General features: G+C 41.1%; 1 protein-coding gene and 1 non-coding gene across 2 annotated transcripts in view; both read left to right on the top strand.

The window, feature by feature from the left end:
* Tdrd5 (tudor domain containing 5) overlaps window positions 1-26,301 on the top strand; it is a 46,873-nt gene that overhangs the window by 13,541 nt on the left and 7,031 nt on the right. The window contains 9 exon segments of the mRNA XM_042056065.1: window positions 1,148-1,356; window positions 2,304-2,524; window positions 6,774-6,986; window positions 7,659-7,725; window positions 14,974-15,174; window positions 15,761-15,889; window positions 19,393-19,533; window positions 24,574-24,753; window positions 25,120-25,263. Coding sequence (XP_041911999.1) covers window positions 1,148-1,356; window positions 2,304-2,524; window positions 6,774-6,986; window positions 7,659-7,725; window positions 14,974-15,174; window positions 15,761-15,889; window positions 19,393-19,533; window positions 24,574-24,753; window positions 25,120-25,263 — 1,505 coding nt within the window.
* On the top strand, window positions 22,169-22,241 carry Trnak-cuu. The gene has a single exon. It is a non-coding gene; the product is annotated as a tRNA-Lys (tRNA).

Genomic DNA, 26,301 nt, shown 5'->3' on the forward strand with positions numbered 1-26,301 from the left:
GGCAGCTGGGTAGGATTACTGAATGCTTGTCTCCCTTGGCATCTTAAAACCCCAGTGTTGGGTCAGGGCAGCCAGAAGATGACCCAAAACAATACAGGCTGCTGCCTTTGGTTGCCTCGCAGAGCTTTGAGAGAAGTCCTTGTTGCGGAAGCCGCACGCTCTGAATCCAGGACTTGGAAGAACTAAGCGACAGCTGATCTGAAGTCATAGAATTTTTTTTAACCACAAAAGCTCTTTAAACCAAATAACAGAGATAGTGCTTGTAGCTTCAATGAGTGTATTTCTATATTTAATTATAACAATTTTCTTATATAATACATTATTATATAAATATTGTGTCTGCTTTTTATGTTTAATATATTGCTTTCCATATTAATATTTTTTCATTTTTACCTTTGCACAATTCTTATATTTATTTCATTTAACCTGTGTGCTGTTGGAGGACATTTAGATTGTTTCCATTTTTACCATTATAAAGGCATCAGGACTAGTATTTTTAGCTTTTTATTATATATTTTGCTGTTCAGGTATGAAACTAGGCCCTCCTTCATTCCGGGCAAGCATCTCACCGCTAGCTGACATCGTCAGCCCTGTGACTAATCTTTTTCTGCCAGTATTTTAATGCGCTGTGAGGTTTTCTTTAGGAGCCACTGTAGTCATAGCTCTAGGGAGTCCTGTGTAATGTGCCAGAGCAGGTACTCGTGTATGCACAGTAGGGGATGGTGGCTCAGTGGGGGGGGGGCACACCCTTAATCCCAGCACTCGGGCACAGAGGCTGGCGGATCTGTTGAGTTCAAGGCCAGCTGGTCTACAGAGTGAGTTCCAGGACAGCAAGGACTATAGAGAGAAACCCTGTCTAAAAAAAAAAAAAAAAAAAAAAGTATGTATATTGTATGTCAACTGCTCACTGCTTAGTTAGGAGAATTTGGAAACCAGAATGTTGAGAAAGTGGCTCGCCAAGGTTTAAGAAGTTGTACCAGCTCCTGCTTTCCCATTGTGAGAATGTTGGGGTTTGTTTTTGCTCTACAACAACTTCCCCTGTGTCTCCATCTGAGAGGTCAGTGATTCCCCAGCGCCTGGCACATGGGGGCTGCTTAGTGGCAGTGGCTCAGCGGTGACAGGTCTGCGGGCACCCTGGCTGTTTCAGGTGGAGCGCTTCCATCAGTCAGAAATTCGTGTTTAGTTCAACCAGACAAGAAAACAGAAGGCAATGCTTGGCTCTCCAGCCCCTCTAGAAACCCCCTGTCGACTGCAGCGGTTAGGAAGACTACGTGGGACTGCCCCTTGAAGAACCACAAGGAACCAGAACAGAAACTTTACAAGAAGCCTAACCTTGTGGTAAAGCCTTTACAGCTGGTGAGTGGGGTTCAAGGACTTCATATAGTAGTCAGAATAGCTGAATGAATGTTTGTTTAAATCAAAATGCTCTTTAGGGGAAAATATCCCTAAGAATCTTGTTCCTTGGAAGAGGCCAGTTCTTCAGTCCAGCGCCTCCTTATGAAGTGTTTCCTCTGGTTTTCCGTCTTTCATTTCCCACACAGCTGATTTTAAGATTTTCAAATGGTTTGTATCAAGTTCTCTTTTGATGGTTCTGTTGGTTTCTCTGCTGAGCCTCAGGCTGGAGGCTTGTAGTCCTCAGGGCTTTATAGAGTGTGGGAGCCTGCCTCAGCCGTGGCCACAGATGCCTTTATATACCCATTCTCACTTCCTTGATTCATTTAATTTTCTCCTCCATTACCTCCTCACACACTCTGTTTGTATTTTATCTCCTGTTTCGGATCTGATGTTACGAAGGACATCACTGTAGATGGCTCTTCAGGGGAATGAACAGTTCTAGAGCCTGCTGTGTTGTCTAACATGTTTTAGAATGAACATGATTGCAGAGCTTCTGATAGGAGAGCTAGTCTGAGTCTGACCCATCCCTTAAAGATAGCCTACCTAAGCCTACCAGTCATCAAAGGTTGGGAACCCACCTTAACCCCAGCCTGAATATTTGCGATGTCGCATTGTCCATTTTGTTGAAGACATTTGCTAACACTCTGACCTTGTAGTGCTGTAGTGTGTGGCTGTGAGCTCCATCTAAAGCATCCTGGATCATAGTCCTGGCTCGACCCAAGAATCTGGATTTTTATAACTTCGAGATGATTGTGATAAAGAGTGACTCATGAAATAGTTTGAGAGAAACTGTCATGAGATTTGAAATGTCCCTTACTAAATAAATAGTTCGAGAGACACTGTCATAAGATTTGAAATGCCCCCTACAGGCTTTTTATAACTTCTTTCTCTCCCTGCCTCCCCTGTAGCAAGTAGAAACAAACAAATCCCAGTTCAGCTTGTCAGTTGCAAACCATGACATCCCACCAGATGCCGTGCGTGCAAAGAAACTCTGCAGACTTCCGCCACTGGACACCAGCACCCTGGTGGGGGTCTTCGTGGAGTACATAATCTCTCCTAGTCAGTTCTACATCCGCATCTACAGCAGAGACTCGTCGGAGCTGCTGGAGGACATGATGATCGAAATGCGGTAGGACCTCGCTTTCCGTCCCGGTAACAGTGACGGTCGGGCACTTTGCTCCTGGACTCCTAAAGTAACAAAGCTTTCTGATGCTTTTATCATACAGAAACTTAAACTGAGAAAATTAAAACATTAGTTTAAGAAAAATCAATGTGTGGTACTATAAATATCATTTTTATGAAAAATAACTATTTTCCAATCTACGCATGTACAATAGCCCTTCAAATCCATATACAGTGTATATTCCAAATCCCTCTGTGAATGCTAAAACTGATTATACCAAACTCTCTTCATACTGTATACTGTTTTTTCATATACACACTTATCTTTGCTAAAATTAACTTATAAATTAGATACAGTAAGAGTCACAAAACTAACAGTAAAATATAACAGTTATGACCATCTCCTGTGGTAGCAGCTGGACTGAACTGGCATGTGGCTCAAGGGCACTCCTGAAGGGGTGGCTCGGACCCTGGGCTGCAGAGGGAAGATGGTGAAGATTGCATTGTGCAACTCAACTCAGTACAGCACACAGCTTTGAGTTTATGAATTACTGATTTCTTGAACTTTCCATTTAATAGTTTTGGACTGTGGTTGATCTTAGGTAGCCGAAACCATGGCACGTGAAAAGTATGAAGGATGGAGGAACTTGAAGTCCTCTGCCTTTATAAATACATAACTAATAAATAAATGTCTTACCAGTCTTTTTGGAAAGTTGTGTTTTGATAATGTCTAAATTTTACAAATACTTCATAAAATTAGTTGCAATTTAGAATTTGAAGTTTTCATGTCTTTCAAATTTTTCTTATTTTAGAATTGGTCTGCTTTAGCAGATCTGAAAGATCCAGGACAAACTGTTTAATTGCAGGCCCCAGTACCAAATTAAAATACAGGGCCCTTTAGAAATCATTAAGAATTTCAAGTTAGTAATTGTGGAGCCTTTAAAGAAACATGAAAGTAGGACTCCTAAACATGAAAGCAGCCTGGAGGAATTGTGCCTGTGTATGATTTTATAATGTGAAATGCATGTTTACTGATTATGCAGCTCATCCCAATGTAGATGTGTCATGCTACAGTATTGAAGAGAAAGAAAATCATACTTATCCTATAAAATAATATTAAACTGGGATCTACCTATTGGCAAGGGAGTTGTGGGAGTTGAACGAACTTGTAAGACAGATTTTACTACTTTATTTTCTTTACTTCTACTACCAGTGCTATCAGAACAGCATCAGCTTTCAGTCTGCTGCAGCACTTACAGTCCTGACTCTTGCTTGAAGGCTTTCGTGCTGACAGTATACAGTCTTAGTTGTTTTCCTTGTAGTGAAGTTTTGGGAAGATGCATTTCAATACTCACTTCTGAATTGTAGTGTTATTGTTATGGGTGTGGGGTCACTAAGAGAGACAGTCACCAGTCTGACCATGAAAACTTGTAACAAAAGAGGCTTTATTCGGATGCTGGTGCCAGATACTCAGGGCTCCAGGACAGCAGGACAGCCTCTTGTTAACAAGTTACACAGTTTGTATTTACAGAAGCAGTCCATGTTTTCCTATTTATTTATTTATTTATTTATTTATTTATTTATTTATTATGTATACAATATTCTGTCTGTGTGTATGTCTGAAGGCCAGAAGAGGGCACCAGACCTCATTACAGATGGTTGTGAGCCACCATGTGGTTGCTGGGAATTGAACTCAGGACCTTTGGAAGAGCAGGCAATGCTCTTAACCACTGAGCCATCTCTCCAGCCCTTTCCTTTTTTTTTTTTTTACCTTATTATATGTTTATATGATACCTAAGTTACCTGACATAAGTCCAATAATAATCCCCTAGAAATATTATCATGGCTCGAATGATAGTTTAGTAAAGCACTTGCTTTGTGAACACAAAGACCGGGATTTTATCTTCAGAACACATGTGAAAATGCCAGGCATGGTAGCAAACACCGGTAATCCTAGCATGGGGAAAGCAGAGACAAAAGGATCCCTGGGCCTCTCTGTCTAGCTAGTCTACCAGTGTTGGTGAGCTCTAGGCCAATCAGAGACATCCTCGCAGAGCAGGCGGGCTGCATTCCTGACAATCACCCCTAAGGTTGCCTTTCAGGCCTCTACATTGCATCTGCCCAGGAACACACTGTAGACCAGGCTGGCCTCGAACTCACAGATCTGCCTGCCTCTGCCTCCCGAGCGCTGGGATTAGTGAATACGATACTAATGCCCAGGTAATGTTTGTTTTTGATGTGGGTTCTGGAGCAGTTTACCAGCCTAGCCTGGCTGCTGCTGTTAAACTGGAACTGTTGAATGTCTGGTTACAGAGGCCCTGGTACTGCCCGGAAAGTAGCAGTTCTGTCTGGGAAAGCTTCATAGTTGATATTTCAGCAAGGCCTCAAAAGCAAGGTTTTGCCAGTTGAGATTGTCAGCCTTCGACAACCTCTGCAGATGTGTCTGTGAGACCTGGGGTTTAGGACTTTAAAGAATGGGTAAACAGTCTAATGCTGTAAACAGCCTTACTTCAGTTTCAGTGTGCTTTATACACTGATGTACCAAAGAAAGCAGTGATCTAAGGAAGGATGTTTATGTTCAGAAAACATGTAAATAAATGCCAATAAGCACATACTATTAAAATAGCAGCCTATTCCTAGAACTTTCTCAGGACAGACCAGCTTAAACAGTGCCTGGCAGGTACCATAGATTACATCTGGGGAAGCACAAACGCAAGGCAGAGGCCACATCCAGGTTCAGGCACACTGAGGACAGCACTCAGCATAGTCTTACCAGATTGGGTTCTGTGGCTGTGGTCCGATACCCAGCAAGAATAAGCATGTCTTATAAATGGAATGGAATGTTTAACACAGGAGGCATGAAATCATGAGAAGAATATTCCAGGGAACAAATGTACCTGAGGCGAAGGCCCTCTGCCTTTTCCCCAGAGCCTTTCTCTGTTCCCCAAGGCCTTGTTCACTGTACGTCTTTCTCCTGTGTCCACCAGAGATGGGCATGGATGTGTCCTGGCACTAAATCAACATTAATGAAGGATTAAATGGTGTGCCTTGGGAGGAAATAAGGAAGTGGAGTGAGCACTAGCAGTGCTGGGACAGCACTACTGTCTCCGTCTTCAGCAAGGAAATTGAAATGCAGAAAGGCACAGTCACTGATCTTGTAAGCAAGGGAGTTAGGATTTAAACCTAGGTTTCTGTTTAAACACTCCAAAGGACCCCAAATTTTAAGGTGACAAAAAGCCTATTAAAGATACAAGGAGAGAATAGGAGAGAATAGTGGAGATTAGTATCCAAAAACATGAAAGAAGATAAGCTGCAGAGAGAGACTCTTACATTTGGGGAAAAGTCATTGATTTTGGTTCTTCAAGACAGGGTTTCTCCATGTAGCCCTGGATGTCCTAGAACTTGTTCTGTAGACTGGGCTGGCTTCAAATTTAGAGATCCCATCTCTATCTTCCAGCGCTGGAATTAAAGGTGTGCACCACCATCACCTGTTCCATCAATGCCTTTTTAAAAGGATATTTCTAATTGAAATAGAATTATATCTCTTTCCCTCCCTTTTCTTCCTCCAGCCTCTCCCTAGAACCCTTGCCATCCACCTACTCTCCACCTTCAAGTCGATAGCCTCTTCTTGGATTACTATTGTAACATGCATGTGTATGTATGTATGCATGTGTAACACAAATATATGCAAACACAACTTGTTTGTATGTATATTGTTTCATGGCTGACCACTCTGTATTCAATAACCAACACTGGGCTCATTTCCTAGGAGAGACCAAATCTCCCTGCAGTCATTGGTTGCCTGTATCTTTGTTTAGTGCTGAGACCCCACGGACTTTCCCCCTTCCACATGAATATGTCCACTGATTCTGTCATTGCTCTGGTCTTCTTTGTGTGGCCGTTACTAGGTGAGACTGTTTCACAGCGCAGTTCCCGGTTTTCTGGTTCTTAACAGTCTGTCACCCCTTCTGAAATCTTCCCGAAAGGAACCATAAATACAGGAAAGTAGCCATTTCAGGAATTTGGATTACATTCTATTTAGAGAATGTAAGGTAACAAGATAAGTGTGGAATTTTCATACTTAATTGAGTTCGTTGAGAGAAAGGATTTTGATAAAGGAATTGACATTAATAGGCATTAACGAATCAGAGAAAATTAATTTTTTGCTTTGCTTTTTGCTAAGACTTTCTTGCTCTTCGTACACAGTAAATTTTTTTCTTTCACTCCATAGTTATTCTGTATTATGAATTCTACAGGCGCTGTTACTCTAATCAGCTGGTTTCCGATCGGTACATCATGCCGGAATATTTTATCCAACCAGGACATCTCTGTTGTGTAAGGATTTCTGAGGACAAGTGGTGGTACCGGGTTATTATCCACCGAATCATCGGGAAAAAGGAAGTTGAAGTGTTCTACCCAGACTTTGGAAATATTGGAACTGTTCAGAAGTCCGCTCTGCGGTTCCTCAAGTGAGTTGAATTCAAAAAGAATGCTGGAAAAATGAAATTATGAATCATGGAACTTTGAAGCTGGGATTTTTTCTTTCTCTTGCCATCTTCCATCCATTCTTTACATCTTATTGCAGAACATATTTGGCAAATCATCATTTAATATATTTTTTAAAAGATTTATCTTTATTATTTTAACTGTTTGTATATGTATGATCACGTGCCCACAGGGACCAAAGCTATAGGATGCTGTGATGCTGGAGTAACAGGTAGATGTGAGCTGCCTGGTGTGGGAGCTGGGATCCTCTGCAGAAGGAGCACACTTTGTTAATCACCGAGCTGCTGATTACTTATTTTATGGATGAACTATACTCTATTCTTTCACTTGATTATGAATTTGAATGAACCGTGAGAATAAATTTTGGTCTCATAGTAAGACAGTAATTTAGGGTCATGCTAAGAGGCATGCTTACATGCCAAGGGATTGGGCAGTCCTCCTGGGTGCTTTCATTTACATGGTTCTCTTAAAAAGTACTGTTTTGTGATTTGTTTCAAAAATAACTTCTAAAGTATGAGGCATTAAAGTGTCGTGAATTAATTGGAATGGTATGAATAACAAGACAAGTGGATCAGAGACTCATTAAAAGCTTTGTACATACATGATTACCTAGTCGTACGTTTGACTTTCTGCAGATGCTGCTACACGAAGCTGCCTGCTCAGGCAATCCCTTGCTCTTTGGCTTGGGTGAGACCTGCAGAGGTACGTTCACTTGTTTCTCATTGATCAGCAAAGATTTAAGTTCTTACTCTGTGCCAGTAACGATTCTGAGTTCTCAGGACACAAAAATAGCATGTGAAGTGATTGTGTGTTGTGTGAGAGATAGACGTGTGGGCAGCAGCTGTGCCATGTTGTATTTGCTGTGGTGGAAGAGAGCAAATGGAAGCGAGCCTGTTTAGTTCCAACTAGTCAGAGGGTGAAAAGAGGAGCCGTTGCAGGCAGAGAGAGAGTAGCGCAAGCATTATCCCCAACATTTGAGCTCTTGCTGGGTGCCTGAGTTATCTGTGAACAAGTAGCAGCCGTTAACTATCATAGGCTGTGCACTGTGCACATTGCACTTGGTGCACTTTAATCTGACCTGCAGCACAGTTTATTTACACCAGCGTCCCCACAAGTGAGCACTGTGTTGTGCTATGGTGCTATCTCACAACAGTGTTTACTGAGCAGTAGGAAGTTTTGATCTGCTACAAAAGAAGCTTTTTTTGATGGAGTGAGAGCTGCGCTTATCTGTGGGTAGCTGTTTTAGGGTCTCTTCCTGTGCTGGTCACTGTGGTCCATCAACGTCACAGCTGGGTGGAGTTATTGATTGCTTCCTCCATTGGCAGCTCGCATAGCACCTTGAGGTGTAGATGAAAGCGTCCTCAGCCAGGGTGGAGACTTTCAGGTCAGATCCAGAAGTAACCCTCCGAGTCCTGACCAAGTGTGTGGTGTCTTCAGCTTCAGAAGCAGTCAAGGGCAACAGCAAAAGTCTATATTTTTTGGAATCTCTTGGACTCCCTGACCAGCAACTCAAAAGAGGTTTCTCATGCCTCATACTGGCGTTTTTATTAGGTAGTCTATGGCTCTTACAGAAGACATTATCATCCCAAGTGGCATAAGTTCATTTAAACTATCTAGATATGTGTGTGTATTATATATAGTTTCAGATAAGTATAAAATGATTCCCTGTCATTATTTCAAACATCCTCAGTGTTACTTACCCTTCTTCCCCCTTCTTTTGTACTGTCTCCCGTCCCCAATTTGGAATGTGTTCATTTAAAATTTTGATTTTATTGGTGTGAATAGTTCATAATAGCTTCTTGGTGTTCTGTTTGCTTTTTTTCTGTTTAATGAGTTACAGTCTCATTATAAAGTTCAAGTTGTTTCCTGAGGGCAGGGATATACCACCGTTCTTGGATTCCTCTTGTCTTTTTCATGTCAACATTTGTAGTAGTGTAAATGTTAAATTATGAATGTTATTTATTGTATATTTTCTCATTCTGTCATCATCTAAATGATAAGGTAGTGTCCACTGTGCTTAGTTTGTTTCAAAGAACCAACTTTTGCCTTTTGATTCTCTGTGAAGAACCTGTTTCTATTTTACTTTTGCCGTATCTTCATTGTCTTCTCAACTTTGAGTAATTCTTTTGGTATACGACCTTAAGTTATCAATATCTAGCCTTTCTTTAGATAAATTTGTAAGTTTTGAGGCATTGGTTTTATTGCTTATTAAAGTATTTTACAATTTATATTTTGCTTCTATGTTTGAGTCATGGATTATTTAGAGATTTGTTTATAAATACTGTTTATCTGATTTTTATTGTTACTAATTTCCAATCTAAACAGCTGATCAGATGTGATCATGTGGTAATGCCAACCCTTTGGAAACTGAGTAGGTTTCTTTCTGAGCCAGAGCAGGTGGCATGCGTCCTTGAGTGTGCAGGCTGTCGTGTGTGATAGTCCACAGTTGCGCTTTAGTCGCCTTGGTCGTACGGTGTGTTCTTTCATGTCGGTTTTCTTTTTTCCTTTTTTTTTTTTTTTTTTTGGTTTTTTTTTTTTTTTTTTTTTTTTTGGTTTTGTTTTTTGAGACAGGGTTTCTCTGTGGCTTTGGAACCTGTCCTGGAACTAGCTCTTGTAGACCAGGCTGGCCTCGAACTCACAGAGATCCGCCTGCCTCTGCCTCCCGAGTGCTGGGATTAAAGGCGTGCGCCACCACCACCTGGCTCATGTCGGTTTTCTTGTGCTTTTGAAAACTGTCATGGGAAGGAAGCCTGGCTTTAGCTCTGATGCGCTTGGTTTGTTCTGTCATTTAGTCACTCATTAAGTCCTCATTAGTGTGCTGTATGCCTGGGAATCGAATACTATTATGAAATTAACCTATGAACGCACTTTCACTTCAAGTCCTTTTGTGCTATATTCCTGTAGCTCTGTAACTTTCCATTACTTAGTATTTTTTTCTGATATAGCCATTATTTTTCTTCTGAGCATTCTATTTTAGGTATGTTTTTCATGAATTATATATAGTCGTGTTTTTTTTTTTAATCCAGGGTAATGTGTTCACCTTTTTAGCTGGACCTTTTGTATTGATTATATTTATTTATTTTTATTATTTTATTTTTTTGGTTTTTTTGAGACAGGGTTTCTCTGTAGCTTTGGGGCCTGTCCTGGACCTAGCTCTTGTAGACCAGGCTGGCCTCGAACTCAAAAAGATCCACCTGCCTCTGCCTCCTGAGTGCTGGGATAAAAGGTGTGCACCACCACTGCCTGGCTAATTATATTTATTATGACAATATCTAAGTTCAAACTTCATTATTGTGTTTACTTTATAGCTTGCCTGTTCTTTCTTTTTTAATTTAGCATTAATGATTTTGAAGATTAAAAAGTATTTTTACTTTGTATTACTTTTAAAAAAATCACTAAAACATTTTAAAATATGTTTATAAATATAATCAATCCTATAAATGAACTTAATACAAAAATCACATGATCATCTCAATAGATACAGACAAGGCCTTTGACAGAATCCAACATGAGTACATGAAAAAGTCCTGGCGTGGGAGTAGGGAGCATGTCTCAACATACTAAAAGCTGTATATGACAAACCCTCAGGTATTTTTACAATATGGATACCTCATTGTGGTAGAACTGAACACCATGGAAATAAACGATAATTCAAGTGGCTTTTCTTTTTCTTGTTTAGTTACTAGTCATATGTTGGACGTAGTTATGTGAAACGTGACCTTATATACTAGACATGATAGTTTTACTTCCCATGTTGGATGGATCTTGTAAGAAAAATGAAGTATCTGTGATAAAAGATAACGATGACTCTAAACTGTGTTATTAGAGGAAACTCAAAGTGGGAATAAATTGCCATAAATAAGAATTTAAAATTAACTTTCTAATGTACTATACGCTAATTAGAATAAACTTTTAAGACAGGCATAAGGTGTGTTTCCTCTTGGAGTTCACTTTCCTGGCTGATGGAACAATCTTAGAGTTCTATTACCATTGATAGTGTTAACTTTGTCATAGACGCTATGAATTATAATCTTTCTTTTTAAATTCCATGCTTATGGATGTTTTGCTTGAATGTATGTATGCACAACAAATATACAGTTCACACAGAGACCAGAAGGAGGCAACAGAATCCCCAGAACTGGAGTTCTAGATGGTTTTAACCTCCCTGTGGGTGCTGGGAAATGAACCAGGGTCCTCTGCAGGAGTAGCAAATGCTGTCAGCCACTGAACCATCTCTCTAGCCCCTGCATTAGTATCTTAGTATAGATGAATTAGTTTGTTCTTGTGATATTACGTTTTGATAATAGCGTGAGCATGTATTACTGTGCTAAAGTTATTGCTTAGAAAATTATTTTTCACTGCGATAAACAAACTAGAACTTTTTAAGACAAAGCCAGAAATCAATTCATCTTTGTCCCATTGAGCTAGCTTAGGTTACTGCATAGTTCATGACTGACGGCTTCATCTGTGTGTGCCTATGTATGTCCGTGTGCCCTGGCAAGGCATTGAGCATTCATGTATTTATTGTGTTAATCAAAATATATACAAACTCTTGAATTATTATATTTTTGAAATAAAAGTTAAATAATAAAGAAGTAAATAAAATGAGCATCGTTGGGGTGGAGCCCCAGTTCTGTGCCCGTGTCCCTTATCTTGTAGATCCCTGCTTCCTCTCCTTGATAGAGTCACACCATTTACATATCCTCTTCCTTTCTCCCCTCCTTTCCTCCTCTCCCTCTCCCCCTCTCCTTTCTTTCACTCCATCTGGGAGCCATAGCAAGGAGGCTGGCTGCTAGCCAGGAAATACCTTTTCAAACCTTGAGTTAGAGTCTTAAGCCTGTAGATTAATGACAAACTAATTTTCACATTTTTTTTCCCTGGCATTTTGTTAGATCTCTCCAAACTGACTAAAATGTACATAGTGAAGAACTACATTTGGGAGCTGCTAAGATTTCTCTGACATGGCCTCAAATGACCTTTATATTTAATGGAACACAGCATAAAGAATATGACACTCCACCATTGCAGTATCTGTAAATCCTCTATTTTTAACATGCCCTCTGATATCAAGCTTTTTTATGTGATTTCCTTTTTTTAGATTTATTTATTTATTATGTATACAACATTCTGCCTCAATGTATGCCCGCACGCCAAATCTCAGTACAGATGGTTGTGAGCCACCATGTGGTTGCTGGGAATTGAACTCAGGACCTTTGGAAGAGCAGCCAGTGCTCTTAACCTCTGAGCCATTGCTCCAGCCCTGATATCAAGCTTTTATTAACAATTTTATGAATATAGTAACTTTATAATGTTTAACATTCATAGTATATGTTTGTCAAAGTATTTTGTGTAAGTGCCTTATATAATGCTTTAAAATACAAAACTTTCAAGTAATTTATTTAATGTGTGTAATATGATAAATTGTATTATTTCAGCATGATCTCTTACACAAAAATGCATTTTTGTGCTATATAGTTTAATGGAAATTAGGACAGTGATAAAAGGGATACTCAGAGAATCCAGACCTTGTAAATTGTCTGATGTATGATATGCAATTACAATAGTTTTCTTGAAGGAATGCAAGAAAAACACTGAAATTTCAAATTAATTAGAAGATGTTTGTCTTGTTAGAATTTTTATTTTCAGAAAAATTGTTTTTATTTTAAAAATAAGAAATGGGTTAAAAGACTCTAACTGTGTCTCTTTGGATCTGTTAGTTTGACTCCTCATCTCGTCCCGGTCTTTGCCTGAGAACGGCTGTTCCACTGGAGCTGCTCTGTGTGGGCTCTCCCTGCTGAGGGTCACGTAGTGCAGATTTAGTGATGTCGATAGAACCCATCATTATTTTGTCCTGCTTTTGGTGCAGGTTCTGGAGATGGAATGCGGGCCTCATGCTTGCTAAACACAGGCTGTACCGCCTGTCCCATCCCCACCTCCACCCTGCTTGGCTCCAGGTTGGCGTCACTGAAGAGGCTGTCGCTAGCTTCTGTCTTCTTAGCTTTGGAGAAGTTCCTTGTCTGTCTGGTGGCTTTTCCTGTGGAAATCCTTAACCATTGTTTTGTCCTCTTTGTCTTTAGCGGTTTTAAAGATTTTCTATTTGCCCTTACTCCAGCTTCAGGGTATGTTTATATAGAGAGCGATATGTTTACTTGTGTGTGTGAATTTATCATTTACCTTGCTTTGCTCACTGGACACTTAGAAATCTACGGCATTAGTTTTCATTAAACCCTGTGAATTTGAAGTTCTTTGATTATTGCCTATGCCCCATATTCATAATTTTATTCTCTGTTTGCCTCTCTTTCTGGAACAAAAAGTGTTAAAGGTAAGTCTTTCTTCCAGACCTTTTAGCTGCCTTCTCTGTTTTTATGTGCATGTCTTTCCGTGGCAGGCGTTTGTTTCTGAGTTATCGTCCACTGCACTGCCTACTCTTTCTTAACCCTGTCTCATCTGCTACTGAGTTAACCCACGAAGGCTTTAGGTTTTGTTAGTTTTTACTTTCTGAAATTAGTTCAATTGTATCGAGTTTTTAAAAAGTATGCACGTGTGTATCTGTGTGTCTGTGTGTATATGTGACTGTGTGTGTGTCTGTGTGTAGGTGTTTGTGTGTAGAAGCAGGGGTGAGGGCAAGACAGTTCCCCAGTCACCTGGGGTAGTCCGGTCCATGCACATGCCTCTACCCGTGGAGACAACTTGCTGGCTGACTCCCAGCCATTGTAGACCCTGGCTTTGCTCTCTGTCCCCTTCGGCCATCAAAACTGTAGTTCAGATTTGCTCAGATGAGCAGGTGCTCTGAAGGCAGAAGTAGATCTCTTTCCCTTCCATTTTGGCATGATAATTTGTTGCTATCTTATAAGATCTTTGGTCTTTTGTGATTACTAAAATAATATTTTACCCGGAATTTAAATTTTTTTTCCTCTGGGAGGGTTAGCCTAATAATCTTTAACTGACTTTTTTTTTTAATGAGAGATGCTCAGTGGATAATTATTTAAATTTTTCCAAACCTTTTCACCATTTTTCTTTTTAAATTAGCATGTGGTATATAAAATAAGGATTTTCATTATGACATTCTAACGAACACATATAATGTATTTTGATCATATTTGCCCATTACTTTGTTTCTATTATGAGATTTTCTTGTATTTATATAATGTATTTACATCCTTCCCCATTTATCTTCTGTAGCTCTAAAATCCCTTTTACTCCTACACCCACTCCTGAATTCTATACCTTAGAGAAAAATGGAATGTTTTGTGAGATTGTCCTAATTCACTTAGTATGATGACTTCTGTGTCCACCCATTTTCCTGCACACTAAATAATTCAATCCCTCTTGATTCTGAATAAAACTATTGCGCACGCACAGCATGTTGCTTTACCCCCTCACCTTCCTCCATCAGCAGGCACTGCTGTAACGGCCCACGGTGCACACGAGTGTGCAGCTGTCCCTGCGGTACACAGACACGGATTCTGGGTGTGTACCTAGGAGCAGTGAGGTTGGGTCATATGGAATTGTTCTTTTTACCTTCTGAGGAGTCTCTGTACTGGTTTCCATGGTGACTGGACTAGCAACACCCCCAGCAGCAGTTACAAGGGCCCCCTTTTCTTGTGCCTTCTCCAGCATTTACTGTAGTTTTCTGGTGGTAGCTGTGTTGACTGAGGTGAGGTGGAATCTCTGTGTGGTTTTGATTTGCATTTCCTTGATGGTTGGTCTTTTTATTTGTGATAAATAGTTCTGAAAATGAGAGTTCTTCACCAGATGATTTTTTGTAGTTATGTTTATTTAACCATTTTTCATTTTAATTTCTCTTACCTTAAAATTATACCTATTTTATGTGTTCTAATTTTTTTAGGCTTTTTTTCACTTAAAACTCTAGTTCATTAGCAGTTCATTTTGTTGACGATGCTGTAGCTTGTAAGTCTACTGCATAAACATATCTCCGTCGTGTTTCAGGGACACTGGACATCCAGAGCTGTTTTGCACTTCCAGAAGCTGTGTGGTTTGAAGCCGTTAGTAGGGGTGGTAGATGAATATATAGACGGAATCCTTAACATTTTTCTTTGTGATACATCCTCAAATGAAGATATCTACTTTCATCACGTCTTGAGGACAGAGGGCTATGCTATTGTCTGCCGAGAAAATGCCCCATCCAAGGTACAGTACATATTTTGTTTAAATGCCACACTTCAGGATATAAAACAGTGTATTATGGGCAGGTTACTGATTTACTCTTCAGTCTTAGAGATGTCCTTTAGATTCCTGACTTCTTTTTTTTTTTTCTTTTTTTTTTTTTTTTTTTTTTTTTTTTTTTTTTTTTTTTTTTTGGTTTTTCGAGACAGGGTTTCTCTGTGGCTTTGGAGCCTGTCCTGGAACTAGCCCACTTCTTAATGCAAGGCACCCTCCTCGTTTTCAGGCGACTGTGGACACCAGGCTGCCACCACCACCACCAAGAGATAACTCATATTTTTCTAATTGTTCTTTAATCCACCAGTGAAAACTAAACTATTTACTCCCCCTAATCTGAAGTATTTAATGTTTTCCCAGAGAAGAGCAACATTCTCTTATTTTGAAATTAGCTGTGGTTCTGTCATATAATTTCCTTTATTCTGCTGCTTTTGTAACTAGAGGAGTGTCCGTTGGAAATAGTCACCGTATGTTAGAAAATGTGCTTCCATGCTGTGGGGAGTGCTGGCCTGTTCCCTGTGTCTAGCTTATTATATAATTAAATGCTTTGTCCTAGGGCTTCAGAGACTTAAACCCGTTAGCACTCTACACTAACTCCAGCGGAGTGGCCGGTGACATGGTCCCAACAGAGCTGGGGTGTCCTTCTCAGCAGCACTGTTTGAATGAAGACAGGGAGCAATCCAAGGTGAGTGCGCTGCCCAGCCAGCCACATAAAAAAACTTTTACAAATATAATGATTCCCAGGAACTATAGTCGTGTCCTCATTTTGTAGATGAATGCGATGATGCTTCCCAGACAGAAGATCGGGGAATCTTGCACAATGATAGTGACTGACCTTGTCTCTTTCCCAGTTTAACAATTTGCATTAGTTCTGTTTCCTCTTCAACAGTGTTATGCACCAAATTCTCTTGCACCCTTTGTGTGGCTGTGGTTCCCCTACACTGATGCCAATACTATTCTTATATATTTCTTATATATTCTTACATATAATATATTCTCTCTCTCTTTCTCTCTCTCTCTCTCTCTCCTCTCTCTCTCTCTCTCTCTCTCTGTGTGTGTGTGTGTGTGTGTGTGTGTGTGTGTGTGTGTTTCAAGACAGGGTTTCTCTGTATAACAGCTGTGTCTGTCCTGGAATTCACTCTGTAGACCAGGCTGGCCTTGAATTTACAGAGATCCACCTGCTTCTGCCTCCTGAGTGCTGGGATTAAAGTCAAGCACCACCACTTCCCAGCTCTTAAAAATATTTTTATCGCATTTATTTATTGTGTGTATGTGTGTAGGCCCATCTGTGCCTCGATGCACACTGGAAGTCAGAAGAAAACTTGTGGGAATTGGTTCTTTCTTTCTTCTACCATGTGGTTCACAGCCCAGGCTTGGTAACAAGTGCTTTTACCCCCTGCGCATCTTGCAGACACTAATGCCTGTCTTATTGCTCCTGCACTACTCAGGGTATTCTGAGTCGTCTTATTTCATACTCTATAAAAACGACCAGCACTCCCCACCACAGTAAAGACAACATTATAATATCTTTTCCATTAATATGTTACTCCAGCCCAAAGTGGAAACAGTTCTTGAAGTAGCAGTGTATCACAGCCTGTAGGTGGCTTAATCACCAGAACAGTCTCAGTTGGTGCTGTGATCCATTGAGGGGAGAGTGGGGTGAAGCCCGTAGCAAGAATTTAATGCTTGAACAAAGTCACAGACATGTCCCCTGAGTCTGACATTCTGTGACAGTGGATACTAGGCTAAGAATATTTGATGTTTTTAAGGGTCAAATGTTTTTTTTTTTCTCTCACAAGGTCTTTGTATGAAATTAAATGAAAAATATCCTTTAATGGGTATATTTATGTATTTTAGAGATAGCAAAGTCTTTTTTGAGTATTTATTGATTATTGAAAAGGTTCAAAGGCAAGGCCACCTTGATGACTGATTTTTAGCTTGTCACAAAAAATAAGAACTATAATGCCACACTCAGGAGCCTGAAGCAAGGAAACCAGTTTTGAGACTGCCTAGGCAACATAACAAGACTTTGTCTGAAACAAGCAACAAAAATGTCACTCTAGCTGGGCAGTGGTGGTGGTGCATGCCTTTGATCCCAGCATTTGGGAGGCAGAGGCAGGCAGATCTCTGAGTTTGAGGCCAGCCTGGGCTACAAGAGCTAGTTCCAGGACAGGTTCCAAAGCTACAGAGAAACCCTGTCTTGAAAAACCAAGAAAAAAAGTGACTCTCTCCTGCTGAATTTCAAAAGAAGTAGAAAAATATTAGCTTTCTAGTTAATGTTAGAATTGTCTGGCCGGGCGGTGGTGGCGCACGCCTTTAATCCCAGCACTCGGGAGGCAGAGGCAGGCGGATCTCTGAGTTCGAGGCCAGCCTGGTCTACAAGAGCTAGTTCCAGGACAGGCTCTAGAAACGAGAGGGAAACCCTGTCTCAAAAAACAAAACAAAACAAACAAACAAACAAAAAACCCAAACAAAACAAAAAAAAGAATTGTCTGGCCTGGGCCTGGGGAGATGGCGCACTGGTTAAGACTACTGTGGTTCTTGCAGAGGACCTGGGTTTGGTTTCCAGCTCACACATGAGAGCTCAGAACTGCCTGTGACTTTAGGTCCAGAGAGCCAGTTCCCACTTCTGGCTCCGCAGGTGAAAGGTGCAGCACAAATGTGGTACATGCACAGTCAAAACAATCATACACATAAAATAAAAATCATTACATTTTTAAAAATGATACATTTACCTAATGAATGTTTTGCCTACATGTAAGTGGTGCATGTGGTGCCCATGGAGATCAAAAAGAGAGCATTGGAGTCCCTGGAACTGGAGTTTATGGATGCCATGAGCCACCATGTAGGTGTTGGGAATCAAACTTGGGTCCTCTGCAAGAATAGCAAGTGCCTCTAACCACTGATCCATCTCTCCAGCTCCTGGAAATTGTTTTTAATTAATTCGCTTTGTTGGCCTATAACAACCCTGAATATTTCTTAATCGTTTTTACTGCATTGGAAGAATTATAGTTTGTTATTCTTGAATAATTGAATTTAATTAATTGCTTAACATTTTTTTAGAATATGTATCTGTTTGTATCTTCAAATAATTATAGTTTGGTTCTAGAAATGAAACACCATCTTTTGTGCAAAAGAGCAAATTGTAAACTCTGCTGATTTAGTTTGTTTTGATGCAGCAAAGCTTCTGTGGGCACACCCACATGCACACCCACTGCACACCCACATACTCACTGCACACCCACTACACACCTGCATGCACATTCACTGCAGACCCCCTGCACACCCATGTAGCACATATTCTAATTGGTCTTAATAATAAAAACCCGGAGTCAGTTACAGGGGTTAATGCTGAAAGATCAGAGAATCAGAGCAACCAGCCACTAGAGAGTTCTTACCTCAGACCAAAGGGGTGACCCTGTCTCTACGCTGCCTCAGGCTGCTGCTGTTTCTTCAAGAGACTGCATCTGAGTTACTGTCTCCTCCCGCCTTATATTCCTCTCTCTACCCAGCCATATCACTCCTGTCTCCACCTCCCTAGTGCTGGATCACCTTTGTGTGAGGTCTGTTTCTCTTTTAGACAGATCTTCAATCTCATTGTAGCCCAGGGTGGCCTTGAGTTTACAGAGATCCTCTGCCTCTGTCTCCCGAGTGCTGGAATTAAAGGTGTGTGCCAGCAATGCCTGGCTTGTATGGCTAGCTAGTGGCTAGCTCTGCACTCTGATCACAAACAAAATATCATTACACATGCACACCCACCGTACACTCAGACTCTCGCTTATCCCTAGTGGCTTTAGGTGTCCCAACAGTTCATCTCCATTGCGTCTTCTCGGAATCCTTCCTGTAATGTGTGTGACACGTCTCTGTGATGGCTGCACAGGAGGAATGCATGGCGATTACGTGATTGTGTTTCCCCACAGTTTTAGTTCTTTAGGGCTGGGACCTGTGGGCTTTTTGTAATACAGCCTGTCGCATAGACACTTGACCACCTATGCCTTCCAGTGTAGTTTCCTGGTAGATGAACAGAATGGGGAAGGCCCAGGGAAATGGGTAAAATTAAAAAATAATAGAGGAACATTTATGTGCATCTATGAACTATAATGTAAAATTTCCACCAAAATTTATAGAAATGCAGACTTTTAGAAACAGCATTAATATAGAAAGTGATTTCTCTTTTATGTCTACTAGCAAGATATTAATGATGAGAAGTCTCTAAGTCACCTTAAATCTGAGGATTCTAAACTCAATTCATTGGAAACATGTAAGAGCTGTGAAGAAGACGCACAGTGGTCCATGGTGCAGCCCATGGATGCAAAGGAAGAAAATGAGGTAAGATGAGGGATGGCTTTTGAATTCACTAATTAATTCATAAATGATGACAGCTGGAAATCAGTCAGCCTGTGAGGACCACTCCATGACACTGAATTACATGTGATCTCCTTAGTCACCAAGACCACAGTATGGGACATAACCCAGTTAGGGCAGAGGAAAGCTCTGGCTGGGCTGGGCGGTCGGTTACTGCCCACGATCTAGTCAAGCATGGCAGTGTTTGAAACCTTGAGAGGTAATATTAGGAAAGCTCATCGTGGAATATGTTTGCAGTTTGGGGAGAACACATTTTTTAACCAAGTGTTTATATGCACATAGCCTGGAGTCCTTCGTGACACTTAATGTTTTTCTATTTTTAAAGTATTTTCATTTCTTGGAGCTTTTTTGATATTTACCTTTAATTTTATTAAATAGTCTTATTTATTTCCTGATTTTGCAGCTTTAAGTGTCTTTAGATTTCTTGGCATGAAGATGGGGGTTGAACCCTTTTTCATCCCTTCACCCCACCACGCACACACTTGGTCTTCATTCCCTTCCCCACCATCTGCCTTAGTCCAGTATATCAAACTGGTGCTGACCTCCCAGTGTTTATGAATGGAAATTCTATTTCTGATGAGCCAAAGAGTATGCTAGGACATGGCCTATATACTTTTAAATAATATTTTTATGTATTCTTTCTTCTCCCCTAACTCCTCCCAGATCCTCCCCTGCCTCCCTACCCACGTAACTTCATGCTCTTTTTTGCTCTTAAAAGAAAACAGAGTTCCGTTTGTGTTGCCCGGGATGTGTTGCTGTTTGAGTGAAGAAAGCTGACTTTCCCTGCCCTCAGCTGTCACTGAGGCTTCCTGGGTACAGGTGGGACTTGGTGCCCACTTTCCCTGCCTTGTGATGGGTTTTTGTCTGGTTTGAATGTGAGCAGGTCTTACACATGCGGTCATGTATTTTATGTTGATATTTCATTCTTTTTAAATTACCTGCAGTAACGCAGACTTTATTCCGGTGTGCTTTCCTGTCCATTTTGATGTACTCAACACAACACTCAGAGTTCAGAATCACTCCAGCACCTGAGCTAAGCCCTGTGCTTATCTCCTCTGTCTTCTCACAGACCTGAGCAGAGCCACTGCCATTGGTTTTGTTACTCTTAACTGGTTCTTTGAGAACTAGCACTTAATAGTTTCTTAAGAGTGACACTTTTCATTTAGCATACTACCTTTGAGTACTTTACACGCATCCAAGTTGTTGATAGTTGAGAGCCTTTGAGTGCCGAGTGCTATTCTACTATATTGAATATACCCCACTCTGTCTATCCACCGCAACCAAGGTTCATCTGAATTGTTTCAGTTCCAAGTAATTATGAGTAGAACTACTACAAACATTCAAAACAAGTTTTGTGGATGTAAGTTTTATTTAACAAAGAACATGTCCAGAAGCAGGACTGGTGGGTTTTGTGGCAGCGTTTGGCAAACTGCTCTCCAGAGAGGCCGTGCCATTTTGTCTTCCCAGCAGCAGTGTATGCCTTCTGGTTGTTCCTAGTCCTTGACAGTGCTTGGTATTGCCAAGTGATTCTTGTTTTAGCTATCCTTAAGCATACAGTAAGCATACAGTACTTTCACAGAATGCTTTTAATTTTTATCTCCCTACTGACTAACAGTGTTGTCATGTGTGTGCTTGGTAACATGTCTGTTAATCTCTTGCCGATTTCTTTACTCCATCATTTGTTTCTTACCGTTTGGGGAGACTTTATTTTTTATATCTTCTAGGTGCTCGACTTTTGTCAGACGTGTGATTTTTCACATAGATTCTCTCATTTGTAGCTTGTCTTTTTCATTCTTTTAACAGTGTTTCATATGACAAAAGTTTTAATTTTTAGAAGTCAAATATGGCAATTTTTCTATTAAATTTGAGTTAATTTTTAGCACAGGTGTGAGGATGATACATTTTGTTATCCATGAGCACACAGTTGTTTGAGCATCATGTTGAGAAAGCCATCCTATTTCTACTGAATTGCCTTTTACTAATAAAAGTCAGTCGTTGGTTTGTATGAGTCAGTGACTCTGTGTTCTGCCCCAGTGATCTGTTCCTCTCAGTATCCCTCTCTTGGTTACCTTGCTTGAGTTTGTAGAACCTCTTTAGATCTAGTGTGGTCCTGGGCGGGAGCTCAACCATTAAGAGCACTTGCTGCTCTTGCAGAGGACCCAGGTTCAGTTCCCAGCATCTGGTGGCACACAGCATTCGGGAACTGGTGCCAGGGATCTGACAGCCTCCCTGACCTTCACAGGCATGAGTGTGGTGCACATATGTGCATGTAGGCTGTTCTCATATGCTGGGTAAGAGAATCGGGGAGTATGAATCCTCATAGTTTATCATTTTTAAAGTATTATTAATCTTTTAAACTTTAGAATCAGTTTATCTGTGTCTTAATCTTGTCTATTGTCATTCTGTGTTCAAGTTTGTTTATTTTGTAATTATTTTGCCTTCTCCATTTGGTTTTCTGGTTGTTCAGGTGGAGGTTTAGCTGTTGATTTGAGACCTTTGCCCTAAGATAAGTGTGTATTGTCTGTCAGTGTACAGTTTAGCCACGCCACACAAATTTGTAGTGAGAGCTGCAGGCTGCATTCCTGCCTGGCTCTCAGCCGCCCGGCTAGCTCAGTTGGTAGAGCATGAGACTCTTAATCTCAGGGTCGTGGGTTCGTGCCCCACGTTGGGTGCCAAATGTAGGCATAAGTCACAAACAATCCCACATCAGTTTGGAATTATGATTAATAGAATGGTTATTTAAAGGGGAAAAACGTACAGATCACGGTCCCAGCCAACAACCCTCTGCGCAATCAGGAAGGGAGCCTAGTCGCTGGAAGCAGAGCCGGAAGCCAGAGCACGAGTGGAGGGAAGTGGCTGCATTTTTAAAAAGAAAGACCACGCCCCAATGGGCTGGTATCTCAGCAGCTATTGGCTGAAGGAGCGGAAGGAGCTCCCGCAACACAAATTTGAATGTTATTTTCAGTTAGTATATTTTTAAATTTCTTTTGAAATATAATACTTGATCTATGGGATTAGAGATTTTCTTGTTATTTTCTGTGTAATGTATCATGATCTGAGAGCGTACTTTATATAATTTCAGGTCTTTACATTTGTTAAGATTTGTTTTGTCAACACAGGTTGAGTCTCTACTGGCTAATTTGAAAAGAATGTATATTTTTCTGTTTGGGGTGGAAAGTTCTGTGGATGCCAGTTAGACCCCGGGTGGTGTTCTAATGTTCTCCTTTATATTTGCTGTGATACCATTTTTTTGTGTGCGTAGTGGAATAAATAAAAATTTAGATGTTAAAAACTGTAGCTTGGGTCTGGGGAGATGCTCAGTGGGTAAGAGTGTGCTGGTTGTTTTAGAGAGGCTGAGCTTGTTTCCCAGCACCCACATGGTATCACACAACCAGCCATGACACCAGGGTGTTCGTTGCCCTCTGGACACACATACGTACGTTCAGGCAAAACACTTCTAAGCATAACTTTTTTAAGTAGTTGAGTACTTTGCATGAGGAGATGCTTTGAGGTCATCTGGAAGACTTCACTTTGAAAAAAAGACCCAACCCCTGAGTTTGGGGTTCTCAGTGTTCAGCCATCCAGGTATTCAATGGCTCTGGCCACTGCTCCACTGTCGACAGATTTGGACATCAGATTCTAACATCATTCACATGGCATACAAAATGTAAGAGTCGCAGAGTCCCTGTGGGAAGCTCCCCAAAATGCAGTGCATTAATCTGAGTGCAGCCAAGGTCACAGTGGAACACTTAGGAAGTTAGAGGTGGCAGGAACATGCAATATCAGCAGAGAAAAACTATAGGCACCAATCAACGCGCCAGCGAGCTACCACATGGGTTGCAGCTAGTCAGAGAGTGGGATTTGGTTATCAAAGCCTGTTCCCACCACCCTGGACCCTGCACACTGGACGTGGAGGTCACTGTTTTCCCCGCTGGGTTTTGGTTCAGTCCTTTCTTGGTATTTTCCTATTCCTTATTTGGAGTAGTACTCACTTCTTTATAAAGTGTATAATTGTTTTGTTTAGTTTTTGATTTTGAGACAGGATATCACTGTATCCCTCTGGCTGGCCTGAGACTGAGATCCACCTGCTTCTGATTCCCTAACTTAAAAAAAGTTAACAGGGTTCACAGCTAAGAGTTTGCCTTGATTTTTTGAGGAGACTTTTGAGCAACTACAACGGTTAAGGCTTTGGAGGCCCTTGAATGTAGACAAGATGCATTTTTGCACAATATAGAAATAAAACTTAAGGAATTTGGATCTGAAATGTCCCCCAAAGGCCATGAGCTAAAGGTTTGGTAGCTCACATATGGTGGTGTGGTGAGGTAGTAGAAACCTCAGGAGGTGGGCTCTCTGCTTTCCTTCCCTTCTCTTCCACCACGAGTGAACAGCCCCTGTCACATGAACTCGCTGGTGTGAGCATCTGCTTTCCTCGGTCCACATCTATAGAGGCAGATGACCTGGTGACCGTGGTGACCATGGACCAAAACTCTGAAACCATGGGTCAGAATAAACTTTTCTTTTGAATTATTTTTCTTGGCAGTTTTCTCTGGGTGAAGGAAAGCTGACGCATATAAAAGCCTTCATTTCTCCATTTTAATCCGTGTTTTTACACTTTTCAAAAATCCTTTCAGAAGATGCTCTGGTCTCCAGCACATGTTTTTATCCCCTTTTCCTCTCACCCTGAAGTTTTAGTCCTTACTTTAAAACTCCTGAACCTTTATGTTTATGTATATATTTGGTTGTGTCTTTTTTTCCCACTATACACTCAGAAGTCTGTGATCAGTTAGAATCCTGTAATCAGTTGTGAAGTCTGCTTTCTTACACCCAGAATGTAGGTAGGTCTTCTCTTCTTGCCTCTTTACCATGTACATGTTCTTAAATGTCTTGTGTATGTAAACTTCTGTCTTAACTGGGAGCCAGGAAAAAATATGCACTTAAGTGTTAAAATGTGTTTATGTGGGGAAATATAAAAAATAGTATTTCTTTGTCTTCTGATAATTCCAGGATGAGATTCCTACTGGAATGCCATGCCTGGAGTCAGTGACCATAGGTGACGACATTTGGGATGAGAACTGGCTCCCTCTGCAGGCTAAGATGGGAAAGGGAGTGAGTCCTGCCTCCCATCTCTTCACTTCAAGTCTTGGGAAGAAACAGTATCAGTCACATGGAGAAATGTCACAAAAGGTTAGATTTGGAGGGGGGAACAGCAAATCACTGTTGACAAAGGAAATTTAAATCCAGTAGACAGGCTTCTAGAAAGTCTCACATGCAGGGATTCAGAAGGATTTGGCTCAAAAGAACATGTGGGTTGTTTTGAAGTAGGTAACAGTAGATGCTCAGGAAACCTAGCTAGGAGACTGGCGCTAACGTCCACAGGGTTGTATGTAATTCATGAAACCCGTGTTGAAGATTTAGTACTGACATCAAGGGAAGAAGTCACACTGACAAATTTCAATCACACATTCTGTCATTTAAAACATGTCACTTCCTTGCCGTCACCTTGAGGTCTTGTTCCACTGTATCTTTATTTATTGTTGCATTTTCTTATAGGACTGGTATTTTTCTGCATCTAAAGATAAATGGGATGACTCGTGGCAGCCTGGAGGCCTTGCAAATGACATGAAAGGAGGAACCCAAACACCAGAAGGCCCCATTGCTCAAGACAAAAGTACTGGCACAACCAGAATTCAAAAGGTAAATCTAATTAGTATTATTGTGACCAGTGTATAATTAATCACTTTCATTCTTAGAAACTGTGGCTAATGCATGCCCTTCTGCCTTCTGCATCAGTTAGTAAAGACGGTCACCCACAGACATACCCATAGCCCGTCTGGTGAAACAGGTCTTCGGGCGAGGCTGTCCTCTTGGATGGTGATAGTAGTGGTTCTCAGTCTCCCTAACACTGCAGCCCTTTAACACAGCTCTCATGGCGTCATGGCCCCAACCAGGAAATTATTTCATTACTACTTCATAACTGTAATTTTGCTCCAGCTATGAATCATAATTGAATATCTGTTTTCCGATGGTCTTAGGCAACCCCTGTGAACGGGTCTTTTGACCCCTAAGGTGGGTCTCAACCCACAGGTTGAGAACCACTGCTTCAGGCTCTGTCAGTTGACAAAGCTGACTGGGACAGTGTGAGCTCACATTAATTCTAGCTCCATGTTCCCCTTTGGCTTTTACTCCTGAGACCTTTGGCAACACCAGCTGAAAGTCTAGTCAGTTTGCCGTCCACCTGGGTGAGGCTCGGACTCCATTCTGTCTTCTAGCCTGCCAGCTGCGCATCTCTGCGAGTTTACGTCGACTCTCGCTCAATGATTTGCAACTTTGTGGGCTTGGCAGATTGAGAGTTGTGAGCAGAATGTTCGATTGTTCTCCCGTCCCTTTCTCTGGGATGTGTCTACCAAGGTCTGGATGCCTTGTCAGACTCAGGCTCTTGTTCTTAAGACAGCAACTTCTTTTTGGACCTCAACCCCGTTCTTGACTGGAGAATGCCTTAGTTAAAAAGGTTGTGCCTACGGAACCCACTTCATTTTCTGACAGTTCCCCTGACTTCTTGTTCCCTAGGACTTTGAAATATTATAAAATCTAATTTGTCCAATGTTTACGATGCAGTGAGATTGAAGCTGTATGAGTAGAGCTGGAAGTCTCACTGACATGTTCATAGCCCATACCTTCACCCCGAGGGGTCAGGACTCACTGACATGTTCATAGCCCATACCTTCACCCCGA

The sequence above is a fragment of the Arvicola amphibius genome, chromosome 12, assembly GCF_903992535.2.
Source record: "Arvicola amphibius chromosome 12, mArvAmp1.2, whole genome shotgun sequence".
Classification (NCBI taxonomy): Eukaryota; Metazoa; Chordata; class Mammalia; order Rodentia; family Cricetidae; genus Arvicola; species Arvicola amphibius.